Raw genomic sequence first — 15,147 nt, forward strand, 5'->3', positions numbered from 1 at the left:
CATCAAGAAAGAAAGCAGGATGAGTAATTCTGTTCCTTGGAGAACTTTCTAGTGCTAATATAATTGCTTAGGTGCTATCTTTTGTATTTTCAGATACATAGACCAAGGTCGCAACCCTCAGCTTTACACTAAGGAGTGCCTGGAGAGAGCTTTGGCTAAGAATGAACAAGTAAAAGGAAAAATTGACACAATGAAGGTAAAACCAAAAATAGAGAAAGTACTAATATAATAATGCATCTGGCCAGTTATTTTCTGTAAACGTGCATGGTTTTGCTTGCACAGTTATCAAGTTTCCCTATTAGGTGATTTGCGTTAGGGATTATTCTGCATCCCTGTATCTTAACAGGAATGCCATTACAACCTGTTCTGAAAAGGGAACTTGTAGTTCACTCTATGGCTGGTGATACTGATGTTGCTATGTCTTATTTTTTACTATGGATCTATATAACAGATCTCTTCACTGTGTGTGCTTTGATTACTACAGAGTACTTTATGCTTACAGATTTGTAACAGTGATTTGTGTAAATCTAGAAATAGGCAAAGCAGGGGGGTATTTGTACAGTCATGAGTAGTTCTTGGGCTAGTAAAATGGTGAACGTGCAATGTAAGAACAAGTTAATCCTTACTGAATGACTTTAAATGTATGCTAGTATTTAGGGTTTTCTGAACCTGTACTTGTATATACGGTATACCAGAATGCTTAGGTTCTTAGTGGATGACTACTGCTGAAAGAGAAAATCAGAGAAGTTTATTATGGCTTAAAGGGTTATTTGTGTTTCAAAACATTCTTAGGCTGAATTCTAAAATTATGGAGGATGGGAGTTTGTGCTGCAGAATGTAGACACTTCTGTGTATGTTTTAAGCATTTTTTTCTTGATATAAAGCTCATTGCTCAAAGAAGTTGTAGGAAGAATTATTCATTTCTAAACCAGGTGCCTGTACTTCTTGGAGGTGGAGCTATTTGCGTACCAAATCAAGTGAACATGTCCTTTATCAGCTTTACATTTTAAAAAAAAGTATCTAATCAAGTCTCCTTTACAATTAAGGATGTATGGACTGAAGCATCCAGTCCATAAACTTTTGAATGTTTATGGTTAGTTTTTAGGTGTCTTAGTTAAGCTGCATGGATTTAATTCTCATCTGTCTTCTTGTTCTTTTTGGGACATCTTGGATTGGTAATGGGGTGGAAAGAGGACAATATGCTTGTCTTGAGTTTCAATAATGTCACTTATTGTCTACTTCCTGCATCTCCTTGCATTGTAAAGGGAAATAAAGCACATTTTTTTCCATGCTAGGAGATAAGAATGCAATAGGGAGGGTTTCTTAGTTTTAAATTGTCTCAGGAGTTTCATGGAAAGCATCAGAAAGGAAAGTGGTAGTAAAAGAAAGGAGGAAAAAAGTATTTTGAAACTTAAGTCTATGAGTCCAGAGTATTTTCATTTCAAATTGTGTTATTTTCTAAATTACAATATGTAGTAGAAGCTGCTTAGAGATGCAGAGGTCAGATCCTAGGCAGATATGAACATGCTAGAATTTATCAGAGGTATAAGTATTCTAGTATTTTAGTTTGCCTGATACTTTGCTAGCAGACTTCATTTTAGTGTTTTCTTTGAATTTTGTAAATGTCATGTGGTGGATTTTTTTAATACCGTTGTCTTCGATCACTGAAATGTAGAACTGCTGTACAAAAGATTTCTATTAATTGGACAATATTACTTAATAAAACTTAAGTCAATGATGCAGTTGGTGTGCATGCATACATATGTATATATGTGTACATATATATATTTTTTTCTTTCCAGAAATTTAAAAGTCTATTAATTCAAGAACTAACAAAGGTGTTCCCAGAAGACATGGCAAAGTACAAAGCTATCCGAGGCGAGGATCCTCCTCCTTAGGTAGACCTCTGATAGCTCTAAAAATACGTCAATTCTATGAACTGGTGCCACTCTTAAGAAAAATGTTGACTGAAGTAACAGGGTATCCAAAAACTTCATTAACAGCTCTACTAAAAATGGCAGTGATAGGATGTGAAGGAGCTTGATGGTTGCTCATGGTTTTGGACTGAAGGTAATGCATCTTTCTGAAGACTTTCACTCATGGATTGCAGTTGAAACTTGTTGTGGTACTCTGTTCTTTCTTGAAAGATTTGAGAGGTGTTTTGATAGTTTGCAGGCAATTATATGGCATTTCCTGCAGAGTGTGGTTTTGAAGCAGGAGATCATGGTGGTTGTTGCTGTTTTGTTTGGGATTTTTTTGCTTTCTAAAGAGCGTGCTCCAGGATTATGGGTTTCTTACAAATGCAGTTATTCTACTTGATTGTTTTTCATTTGTAAACTTTTTTTTTAATTACAGTACAAACAATTGACTCTTATTATCTTGCCAAATTCTGTTGAACAGGAGCCTGTCATGGGCTCCAGTTTGCATGTGTCATAATGAATTGCAGCCAAGAAAACCTTGAGATATTTGTTTTGTTCTATAAGCTGCAGTGCAGATGGCTGATATCGAAAGGGAGCACATTCAGGATTAGCTCCTCAGCAATGTTGATATTTTGTATAATATTTCATGTAGACCTTTGTTAAATTCTACTTAGTTTCTGTAAGCAGGTTGAAGAATAAAAAATTGTAAAAATGAAATTCTACTGTTTCTTTTGTGTGCTGCTCTTTAGAGAATGAATTGAAAGCTATAAAAAATGGCATATTTGTTGGTATCAGTAATAGAAATGAAATCTGCATCAAAACTTGAAGATGATGTAAGCTTGGCATTTTGGCTTCCATAGTTGGCTGGTGGGGATCTTTGTTTTTTCCCTTGCATGCTCTTCCTGATTATCAGGGCTGGAGGAATTCTTGACGAAAAGCATATGGTTTGCACCTATCACCTCTAAAGACAGTAGACTGAATACAGGGCACAGGCAACGAAACTAAAACAAACAAAAAACAAAATAGGTAGGCTGTCCTTATGATTTGAATTCTATGTCTATAAACTACAGGGTAAAGTGCAGGACCTGGTATTTGGTCTTGTCAAAGCTCATACAATTGGCTTCGTGAACCTGTGCTTGAGATGACAATGGATACTCTAGATACAGTGCTTGAGGAAACAACAATGAAGCATAATTTAGGAGGAAAACGTCTGCTTTTTTCCTGCATAGCTGCATTTTTTTGAGAAGTTCCATAGGTCTTTGCTCTTTTCTGATGTCAGACACAAGAGGAGACCACAGTTTTGTAATTTGGTCATCTAAATCACTTGCCAAACTTTGCTTTATAGTCAAATGGTTACTTTGCTTTATAGTCAAATGGTTACTTTTACACAGAAGATAGAAGCTCAACCAACCCCATCTGACCTCCCTGTCCTCTTGCCTCCCTAAAAAAAACCCCAAACATGCACCTGGACAAAACCTCATCAACTTTCTAGAATCTCTTTCTTTTAGAAACAGGCATGACCTACCCTCCTGCTGTGCTCTGAGTGGTGGTCCTGCTGGTGCACCATGCTCCTCTCTGAATGTTTTGCATATCTTGCCTCACACTGTAATCTGAATGGAGGCCTTGCTTTGACCCCTTGCAATTTTCTTGATGGTAGACACAATTTGTTTCCAGGCTATTCTCTGAATGGTAGATATGACTTGATTTCTGGTTGTTCTCTGAATGTTGGCCCATGCTGCTGTCTCTTTGGTCACCATCATGTGCCCCATGTCATTCTCTGAATGATGTCCACATCTGCGCTTCTCAGTGTTCTCTAAATGGTAGCGGTGCCTGGGCCTCTTGTTCCCTAACCAATTGGCATGCCTGGTCTCTACACTGTTTCCTAGACACCTGGCATGCCTGGGCCTCTTGGCACTTTGTGGAGGATCCACCTCCGTGGTCTGAGATATCTTCATGTGGAAGACAAGGAGGTTTGAGGGGAACCAGGTGCCCCTTCCCTGGGGATGGCTACCCTATGTTATTTCACTATGTAGAAAGGCTGCTCTTGAGCACAGGTACTGCCACATGCCCTTGCCTGACCAGTGGATACTACTGGGTGTCGTATGTGACCAGCCTCTCAGTGAAGAATCTGTTCTATCCTTACTCTTTCCCAGTGTAGCTATATGCCATTCCCTCAGGCCCTATCACTGTCATCAGGCAACAAATATTAGTGCTGCCCCTCCACTCTCCTTGTGAGAAACTGCAGGCTGCCATGAGGCTGTGCCATGAGGCTGTCCCCTGATCGTCTCTCGCCCCACACAAAAATTCATTTGCTGCTCTATTTTGATCAAACAGAGAGAAAAGAACCAACATTATTACATGCTTGAACTCACTGAGGTTATGGTGAAAGGAGAAAAGAAGAAGTTAATAAAAATGCTTGTATTTCTCTCATTTATTTGGGCTCCAAATTTTGCAAACAAATGAGTTACAAAACTTACCAAAGAAATGCTGTTTCTGTTTGTCATTATGCGAGCAACACAAATACTGCTGGATTTGCACCACACATGGCTCCCTGTCCCTTACAGAGCAGTTGGCCCTTGTTCTCTGGGATTTTTTCCCCCCCCCCCCCCCCCACTGTAAATACATCCTATGTTACTGTCCAAATTATTTGATAGAATGTGAAGATATGTCTTCAAGTTGCAATTGAGGGAGAGTCAGGTTGGATGTTAGGATCACTTTTTCTCAGGAAGAGCAGTGAAGCGTTGCAACAGGCTACTCAGGGAGGTGGTGGAGTCACCATCCCTGGAGGTGTGCAATAGAAGAGTAGATGTGGTATGCAGGGACGTGGTTTAGTAGGCAACGTTGGTGATAGGTGGATGGTTGGACTAGATGATCTTAGAGGTGTTTTCCAACCTTAACATTCTATAGTTCTGTGATTATAGAGGTTTTGCATGGTGAATGCCATTAGAGATTTGTTGGAGCTCTATTTCACACTGCGGCATGTAAAGAAAATGTCCCTTCATTTTCTGTGTAGACAGGAAAAAAGTGCTTAGAAAAACACTAATTTTCACAACGGTCTAGTGGTGTGTCTCAAGCTGCAGATTTATAAGGTGAATCAGAAACATAAACGTAGGCCAGAGGAGGAGCAGCTGTAGGAGCGAAGCTGCACGTCTCCACAGCCATTTCTCAGGGAGACTGGAGATGCTCCATGTGAGTGTTTGGAAAACATGCCACCCTGAAACTGAAAGATCTCTGAACTGATTGAAATGACAAAATGTTTCAGAGCAGCATTAGCCTGCAAAGCTGCTCAAATCAATTTCATTCAGGCTTCGTTAAAGTTAATTGTAATGCACTTTATCAGATGTGTTGAAGAGATTCTGAGGGTAGAAGCCCCTCTGATCAAACCACTCATCAGAGAGGGTGTGAATGGCTTACAAGAAAACGACTTTTGTCTGCTAAGCAAGATGACCCAGCAACCAATTTTTCAGAGCCACTTCAATTGCTTACCATGAGAATTACAGGTTGCGATCAAGAAAGGGCAAACGCCAAAAAACCTCCGTGCATTTGTTCCACTTTCTGCCGAGCAGCGCTGGCTGCAGCTTTCTGAGCATCGTATCTCATTCACAAGGTGACCCCGCACACAAAACCTTTTAATTAGCCTGAACACTCAACCTGCTCCTCGTGCCCGGCTGTCAGGCCTCTGCCTTCTGCCGCTCCGCGTTGCCATGGCAGCGGCCGGCCCACCAAGGTGCTGCGGGCAGCAGCAGGAGCCGCAGCCGGGAGTCGGGGCTGGTGCGTGGCAGCCGCGTGCTTCGAGGCTCTGTTGTGCTGCTGTTGCTCGCCCTCCACTAGCAGCCGCAATAAACCTTCCCTCATTACTACATCAACAAATCCCCGGGTAGACGGCGCGTGTTTAATCACCTTCCTTTCTCACGGAGCGGTGCGCAGTGCCGCGTGAGGAGGCTGCCGTATAAAGGCAGGTGAATGGGGTGCGTGAGCGCTGTAAATCCATCTGCTGAGAGCTGCGGGAGAGCTGCAGGACCCCTCTGCTTTCCACCCGTCGACAATCAGCATTTGGCCCTTGTGCTGACGGTGCAACCGAAAACGGAACCGATTCATTTGATAGACTACATAATGGTCAGTTTATTACCGTGAAGCATATGGTGTGTATTCACAGTGTGCTAAAAACCGCAAAAGGTAAAAACAGACACTTCAACCTGAACGAGAATTCAGTTATTGGTGTATTCTTAAATACTTCCCTCTCTTATCCTGTGTCTTTGGTTATGCTGCTCATTTTTAAACTTTATCTCCAGACTGTACAACAACCTTCACAATGCCCGAATACACTTTGTTGTATATTCCAGCACTACCAACTGGGAATGATTTTAATAAGTCACAATTCTGAATAAAATAACAATAACAATAATAGCATTCCAGGATGATTCCAACAGCTTTTTTTGGTGCTAGTTAACATCTATGTTGACCCACAATTCATTTTAGCTCATAAATCTCATAAGCATCAAACATGATGCTGTGCCTTCAGTAGAGCATTGATTACTATAATAAATCTTTCTGTCATGTACTGACAACTACAGAGATACAGATCCAATAAAGAAAGGAGGATTGGAGTCATAGACATAAGCTTCAGGACTGGTGACATTAATGCATCTCAAGACAAGGGGAAAAACTGAGGAAAGAAGGCACAAATTCGGTACATAAGTTTGGATTAAAGAATTCTTATTTCTTAATTATGGTGTTGTCAGACTACTGTACAGCCAAAAAGAAGAAGTACTATATCACTATAAAGTATATTTTGATTTCCTCTAAATAATACATACTAGGCTGTAATTCATTCCTTAAATTACAAAATTTACTTAATCTTGAAAACAGTAACTATTATCCAGTTGCTTAGCAACTCAGACAATGCCAACATCCTTGGCCAGGTTGTATCTAGTTCCTTTTCTAAATTTCTGGAAGTATCTTTCATTTGTTTAAAGCTCTGTAACAGCTCCTCTTAAGCTTTAAATCCAAGACTGTTCCCTTGCTTTTCTCTGCACAAGAGATTAGCCTTGCTTCCAGGAATGTGGTTCCATAGAATTGAAAGCTGTAGTTTATTCAATATACTTCTTTGTCTCTTTAGTCTCAGAGAACCACTTATGGGAAGTGCAGTTGAATTCTGTTTTCAAGAATTTATCCATGAATGTTGATTTAAGGTTTACATTGTCTTTGTCCTGCATCAGACATATTAGGAAATGCCAGACATGAGAAGAGAAATTGCTGAACATAGCCTGATCTAGCTGTGAATGTCCCTGTTAATTGCAAGCGAGTTGGACTAGATGACCTTTAAAGGTCCCTTCCAACTCTAAGGATTCTATGATTCTTTAACAAATAACAGAGTGAGCAGCTGACAAACTTTGCAGAATAACACCATGAGAAATGGCTGGATTTCAGATTGTTACTGGGAGCTACGTGAGAGGAGGGCAGGGTCCACAGGTACATGGAAGGGAATAGTAGGGAGCTGCTGGGGAGAACAGTCTTGAATGGAAAACAGTGCCTAAGTTACCATTTTCAGTAACACCATGTAAAGCCTAAATGACATAGGTTACAGTACCAGAAATACTGAATGTGGTTTGCCAAAATTAGGATCAGAAGGGAAAAAGTAGCTGGAGTCAGTTGTTTATTTAAGAGGAAAGAGAGAGGGATTAAGGTGGATGGGGAAATTATAAGCTTGGGAAAATTAAGGGAAATTTGGGAAAAAAGGGATAAATTAGGGCAATCGAGTATAAGAAACCTGATAGATTATAAACATTTGATTGAGCCCTTGAGTCTTTGTTGTCTTCTTATTAAATCCTGTTCTTGGCTATTTTTATTTTTGGTGTAATCTCACTTTGTGTCCTATGTGAGGAGAGGTCTGTGTGTCAGCAGCTGCAGAAAGGGTCTCAGGTCATGGATCCACATGGCCAGCTGGGGAGTTCGGTGTGTGGACATTTCCATGTTTATGTGCATGAGTAAATCATTTCAACACAGACTAGCTGGCAAGTAGCAGTCCCATGTCTGGAAAGTGTCACGGTTTGTGTAAATGCCTGGGTAAGGGCCTATAGCCAGTGCTTGGGTCTAAGCAAAGTTTAGAGCCTGTGCTGCTATCAGAGAGATCTGTGTATGCACTGTGCTTGTGAATCTGGAGAACGAAGGTGTGTGTCTGCATTAGTGAACTTTCATCATGATAAACAGGAGAGAAGGAACAGGACCTGGCTGCCTGTGTTTAGTTTTATATGAGTGATGTTGCATTCAAGCAAGTGCCGGCAACTCCCTTCGCAGTCTCTAATTTGGGTCATGCTGTAGCATTGTACCGGCAGCTTAAGGTAAAAAAGAGGCTGGTGATCAGGGCTGTGGCCCTAGTGAGGTACGCACCTTCCATTTCTGATGAGGCCCGTCTCCCTGATGTAGCTGTTTTGTGGCTCGGTTGGCTGCGTCTCACATGAGGGAGTTCCAGTTTGGAGGGATGCTCAGTCCTTCACAAGTAACTCAGGTAACTAGTGGTGAGGGAAAACATGATAAGGGCTTGGGGTTGCAATCTGCACACGTGAAGTTGAGGACAAGGCAGACCTGGTGCTGTAAGGAGCTGTGTTAACCCGTACCTGCTAGTTACAATGCTCCCCTCTCAGTTCCTCTTTGTACCAGATTGGACAGGATCAGACTAATGACTTTAGCAGGAGCAGGACTTTCAAAGGCTGGAGATAAAGTGTTTTACACTGTTAGATTACGTGACTGTTTAACCTGGCATTTTCTGATCCAGACTCCGTAGTATATACTAACAGAGGGTTGGTGGAGAGAAGTATGCAGCAGTAAGTTATTTGCTTATTCTTTTCTGAATTGCTTAGCTACCATGGAGATAAGCATAGCACAGATACCACAAGGAACTAATGTTATTCCCTCACATGGCATTCTACAGCACTGTGTACAGTTATAAAGCTTTAAAAATAAAATATTTTAGGAGTGATTGAATTTAGGAATTCTAAACCTCAGACCAGTGAACAGTATTGACTTTCAAGAGAGAAAACTTAAAAAAGGCACTTGAGACTAGTCTCTGTATTTGAGCTTTTAAAGTGAAAACTGGAGAATAGGAATCTTGCCTTTGTGTTACTATTGTAATTCAGTTTATTCTGTGGTATTTTGTTGTGGTTTTGCTCTATGTTTTATTTTGTTCTGCTTCAGTAGTGTTTAAACAACTAAGCAGAAAAAGGAGGTAGTGGAAAATTAATAACATTTTGATACTGAATTCTTGCTTTTTCCATGTGGAACTTCAAGAAGGAGCATATCAACACCTGGAATCTCTGGTCTGGTTTCACAGCTGTAAAGAGGATATCTTCATGTGCAGGCTGCTGCTCCTGATTATATTGGAGACTGGAGCTAGCATGACTTCACAAAATCATAGAGCTTATCCCCTTCGTGCCCTCTGTTCCTGTGGAAAGCTCAACACCTCCATTTTGTAACAAACATTGAGCAGAGAAATGTGCTTTAAGTTCAGTCATGACTTTCCCTACAATCTAATGTGCAATCACTGCGAACACAAGAGGGTGGAGTGGAAGAACAGCATTCATTGATAGCCAGTGACAAATGGCGATGGTAATAAAACTGGAAGCAACTAAGAAAGGTGCTGTTTGCAACAAGGCAGCAGCACAGCTGGCTCTTCAGCAGTCAAAGCAGGAGGGTGGCAGCATGCATACGGCATGTGGATTGTGCCTTTCTTCATCCTGGTGTTCCAGCAGGATGACAAACTGCAGTCACAAGGCACTGAAATGAATGGAGCAAAAGAAAATGGGCAACCACTTTGCATGATATTTTTGGAAGTTATAATAAGCTAGTTCCTGAGAGAAAAGATTATGCTTCTAAAACTGGTGACTCCTGAAGGGAACGAAATAACTGTCCTGAGGCAGCTGACTGTCACCAGCAAAGAAATTCAGGAGGCATGGTGAGGACTTGCTAACTGGCATCTCTCATTCTCTGTGTTATACACAAGTGTCCCATCCTCAGCTACTGATGCATGCACATGCTTATATACGTGAAACTTAGGAAAGAAAAAAGCACTTTCCTTACCCACATGGTGATGTATTGGTTCTCATTACCTCCATTAGGTATGGATCTGGTTCTGGGAATATATTACAATCCTATTAGCTATTCACCAGGTTCTAGGCAAGTGCTCTCAAAAGTAAGCTATCGTTGCTGTAAATGTCTCACTCAGTTATTCCATTCAGAATAGAACAGGTTGAAATGCCAAAGAGTTTCCAACCTAGAATGTCTTGTATCAAGACTGTTTCAACAATTTTTTATGGGATAAGATCTAGCAAACTAAAGGAGGGGGAACATGCATGAACAAAGAGCTGGACTGAGGAAGTAGGGCAAGGGGATTGGTACTCCCATTCTATTTTTATTATTCTTGCTGCAAAAAAAGCCTAAAATGATCTCTGTCCTCTCCTTTCACCTGCATTTATCATGTCCTGTGAAGTGCCTGAGAAAGTCGTCTGCTACCATCAGGGTACTTGGTTTTTTTCAGTCCAAATTAGCTGCAGCTAATTTGCAGCTTGAGAAACTGCCATATGATTTTATGATAATAATGTCTTAAAAGAGCTTTAAATTCAGATTTCCACAGGCAGAGGAACACCATTACTGCAGTGGAATTCCTGATGTCAACCTCAGGGTTCTTATTTAAGAGAGGTGGTGGCAGTGCCTTCTCTATTCACTGTGTTCTTCCTCTTGAGTTTCTGTCTACCTACCAGGTGGAATGTTTCACAGATGTTTACAGAATATGAAGTGTTAGCATGTACATTTGGGCGCTTTTAGACAAAGATTTCTGGGTTTAGGCATCAAGCCAACAAGATTTTAGAGAATCTAAAATTTCACTCTGGGCTTCGGGAGGGATTATTGGACAACACTTAAAAGCACAACTCTTGTAAATCTTGCCTCACTAATAAATCACCACTACCACTTCTGCTGCACTTTGGCCTTCTCAGAAGGTAATCTAGCTATTCAAAGACCTTGTCCCACTTAAGAAATACAGCAAAAAGAGGAGTAGAGGTGGTACATTCATACAACCCTATAATTCAAAATACAGAAGGAAATTGCTTTTTAATTTCCTCCTTCTAATGAAATAACAGAACATTGGCTTCTGTGAATATGAATTGGTGTTTCTCCAGATTGGAAAACAGCTGAGCAGCTTGCAGTTTTCTACAGTTTTGTTAGTTGTGTTCACAAGAAGACAAACCAATGGCAAATTATTTAAAACATTTCGTTTCCTACTTTTTTAAAGCTGCATTATTTTTAATATCTGAGAAACAAAAATTGTAAAAGTTTCCAGTTTTGAAGTGAAACTGTTTGTTTTAATTCCTGACATAAACAACAGCATCTGCCCTTTTCTTTGACAGTCTTTGTGATTATGAAGTGGCAACTTTGTTTTCAAATATCCCACCTAAAGTTCCTGTAGAAAATGAAAATTCCATGCATCAAAAGATCCTGGTCAAATTAAAGTGATTTTCATTCTCCTTTACAGTCCCTAAAAGCAGTGGTGAAAGAGGTCAAGAATAATAGTGAATATGTTGATGGCACCTGGCAGAGCAGGTTCTCCGTGCAGTTCCTGGAGACCTCCAGCTGTCCTCCAGGGACAGATTGCAGTCTTCAGTCAAATGCTTCAAACCTGTAGATGCAAAGTTGCTTGTGATTCTAAAGATGTGTCTCAGCTTTAACAGGGGCTCAGAAAGTTTCTCCTGCAGCTACTACTCTGATAGCTTCAGCTCCTTATCTTGTTCTTTAATTGTGTCTTGCCTCTCTTCACTTGTGGCGTCACTCCAGGTGCTGGGTGTGCCCTCATCCATGCAGCATCTGTTCCTGTATTGCAGAAAGCATTCAGTTCCCTGAGGGATTTGTGTGTGTACCACTGCCTCTTCACAGGAGAAGGACTTTGCAACATAATGAAATCTGTATTCTTTTTTATCTTTTTTTTTTTTTTTTTTTTTGGTGGAACTGAAGATGAGACTGTCTTCCTTGTAGCTCTGGGCAGCCTGGTCTGGTGGTTGGCGACCCTTCCCATGACAGGGGTGTTGAAACTAGGTGATCATTCCTGTCCTTTTCAACTCAGGCCATTCTGTGATTCTGTGATTCTATGATTCCTTATACTAGCAACATGGTAGAGCCATAACTGACAGTTATAATGATTTGTTCCATAATCATTACACATAACTATGTACATAAACTTTTTCATTTCAAGTCCTTGTGGTCAGAAACTGGTGAGAACCCATACACTAACTGGAAGAACTAATACAGAAACTTATCAGTTGTAATCTTTATTCTTCAAGTCAAGAAAAGGAAGACTGTTTTGAAAAGAGTTCACAAGAGTTAAAGTCAAGGTCAATGTCATCCACTACTCTCCATTTGCCCACAAATGCAGTTACTTGATCAAAGAAGGCAGATAGATTTTTCAGGCATGGTTGACCCTTGGTAAAAGCATACTGACTCCTCTTTATCATTTCCTTCTCCTGTGTGTACTCAGAAATGTGCTCTGGGGGCACTGAGGTTCATGGATTATGAAAGGGTAGAAGTGAGCCTGACCAATCTGTAGTTCCAGGTCTAGTCAGATCTTCATTGTAACTTTTAGTACACTTAAGATCTCCCCTGGCAGCATTGTTGATGTCCATGTGGATAAGCAGCAGGGGCTTATAGCCTGAGAGCCATGGCTGTTTCTCTGCTATATCTTGGACCTGAGCCCTTGATGAGCAATGAATCTTTCTAGACAGCAAGCCAAGTGGGCAGATGGGGACTTCTGTCCTCTACAAGCAGAAACCACCCACTACTGTCCCCTGCTACTTCCTTCTCTTGCTGATGTGTAGTTCAATCTTGGCATCACGCTCTGATACTTCCCCAGATACGGCTTTCTGTCTCTCCTGCTACCAGGGCACCATATCTGTTCTGCAATTGTGGACCTGTGGGTGGAGAAGGAACTGCCGTCCTTGTGCCAGAAGTCATGTTAGGTGAGTCTATTTAATTCAGTTAAGATTTTTTTTAATTGTTTTCCTTTTGATGTTTTAAACTGGAAAAAATGAACGGATGCATTTATACTACATTACTGCTTGTGACTAGACTTAATTCTTTAGACTTCTTTTTTAGTCAAATAATGACAGGAAAATTAGTTTACAATTTCCAAAAATGCATGCAACTCCTTGAATAACTGTTTCACTGTAACCAGCATCAGCATTGTGGAGGAGGAGGAAGATTATTCTAGACAATGCAGGGTCTAAGCCTTACCATTACTTTTATCCTACAGTAGGAAGGCTCTGTGTACTTGTCAGATGAAAGGAGTCATCTTAAAGGCTAATAAACCCGAAGTGCTAAGGGCACTACATAACAGGCTTCAAATCTGGTTGCTCTCACCATCGTACATTTATTTTACAATCAGTTAGGGAAATTAGGGAATTCTTTTTATTGCTTAATTGCTTATAGTTTAGTTGCTGTTGTGGTTGAACACAGCAGGGGGTTGAGCACCACACAGACATTCACTCATTCCCACCCTTTCCAGCGGGATGAGGGAGAGAATCAAGAAAAACAAAGCAGAACTTGTGGGTTGAGATAGAACTATTTACTACTAAGACAGAGAAAAGGAAAAAAGATAATAATTACAGCAAATACATCTATGTATGTGAACGTACATAACAAGTGGTGCACAAGCAATTGCTCACCACCCCATGACTGATGCCCAGCTAGCTCCTGAGAAGTGTAAGAGAGTGAGATGAGCTCCCACTCCTTCAGAACCCCTTCTGCATGGTGTCAAATGGCATAGAACATCCCATGCACAATATCCAGTTCTGCTACTAGCCATACAGTGGCAATGTACAGATGCAGTGGCTAGCGCTGCAATTACAACAAAAGGAAGGATCAAAGTGTTTTTTGGAGGAACAAGCGTGGGATAAATGTGCTGAGTGTGTGGAAGCAGGCTGCTGGTCAGTGCACTTTTCTGGCTGTGCCCTGTGCCTTATACAGTCTGTTCTGCCTTCTCACTGAAGTCCGTATATAACCCTCTTCCCAAGTGAGGGACTGCCTGTGGTGGGCACACATATGTCTGTGTGGCAGTCTGCATGCAGCAACGGCCGTGTGACTGTTGGTGGCAGGGGATCGGTGTCCGTGAAACAGCAGCCACAACGAGTGAGGGTATGAGTCAGCAAGGCTGTGAGGAATTCAAGTATTACAGGAGTGTTATGAATAGCAGTCCTGAAAATCTGGGGTTCAGTTTCTAGCTTTTAATATTAGAATAAATCTCATCTAGCAATTGGAAAAAAAAATGTATCATGACATTGTAGTGATTTCTCCTTCTCCTCCTCCTCTCTTGCTCTCCCTACCTTCCCCTCCCCCCCCCAAATATAATTCAGCCTTTGTGTTTACTGTCTAGTCTTGAAGGAGCTGAATGAAATAAACTTACAAATCTGTGTTGGAAACATTTTTGTTGTTGTTGTTTTGTGGAATATATGGAACTACTGTCTTCCAGCAAAATCCTTGTCTTGAGAATTTATGAGTTTCTACATTCCAAGGCAGGAAAAAGCTCTATTTTGTTTCTTTTTCTTTTTCTTTTCTTTTTTTTTTAAACTAAGTTTTCATAATTATGCTATATGATTGTCTGCAACAGAACCAGGAAACTGGGCTAAGAGACTCAGTATCTTCATCTTTGCGCTTCAAGCGAATGTCATGATTCACAAGTAAGGAGAAAATATGAATGCCATGAATATTAACAACTTCCAGTTTGTAATAACAGAAGTAGAATAGAGGCAGCAGCTGAGAAGATTACATCTAAGATCATACAGTAAAAATCATAAAGTATAAAATTGGCTTCTTCTTATTCAGTTCATTTTCTTGTTTTCCTGTATCTCCTTCTGTACTGTGATTGCAGGTTAGTATAGCTTCCACACTTAAGAAATTCTCTAAGCTCTTCCAAGAAGTCACCTCCAATTGCATGACCAGTAAAACTGCTTATTCTGTTCAACAATATCCTGCTGAAGAATATTTGCATTTCTAGAAAGAACTAATTCTGTAGTGAATTGATTCTTTTTGAATTACTATTCAGAGGAAATGACCTTGCAGAGACATAACTGACTTGCAAATTTCTTGTCTATGGCTACTTATGGTCTCAGTATTCTGTCCTTGCAGCTTGCCTATATTCATTTACTTAACTGATCATACACTAAGCAAACTTACTATGATTTTACCAAAA

General features: G+C 40.6%; 1 protein-coding gene across 5 annotated transcripts in view; it reads left to right on the forward strand.

Annotated features, from left to right (window-relative positions):
- Window positions 1-15,147, forward strand: part of MED10 (mediator complex subunit 10) — a 38,532-nt gene that overhangs the window by 1,491 nt on the left and 21,894 nt on the right. For 2 of the 5 annotated variants that reach the window (XM_042869803.1, XM_042869800.1), the window contains exons 3-4: window positions 94-196; window positions 12,814-12,919. In XM_042869803.1, coding sequence (XP_042725737.1) covers window positions 94-196; window positions 12,814-12,919 — 209 coding nt within the window. Of the gene's footprint in view, window positions 1-93; window positions 197-1,802; window positions 2,637-12,813; window positions 12,920-15,147 lie in introns of those variants that run through there. The other 3 variants (XM_042869801.1, XM_042869804.1, XM_042869802.1) reach the window with 2 other exon arrangements.

The sequence above is a fragment of the Lagopus leucura genome, unplaced genomic scaffold (assembly GCF_019238085.1).
Source record: "Lagopus leucura isolate 7727_CA_CO unplaced genomic scaffold, USGS_WTPT01 Super-Scaffold_100002, whole genome shotgun sequence".
In the NCBI taxonomy this organism is placed as follows: domain Eukaryota; kingdom Metazoa; phylum Chordata; class Aves; order Galliformes; family Phasianidae; genus Lagopus; species Lagopus leucura.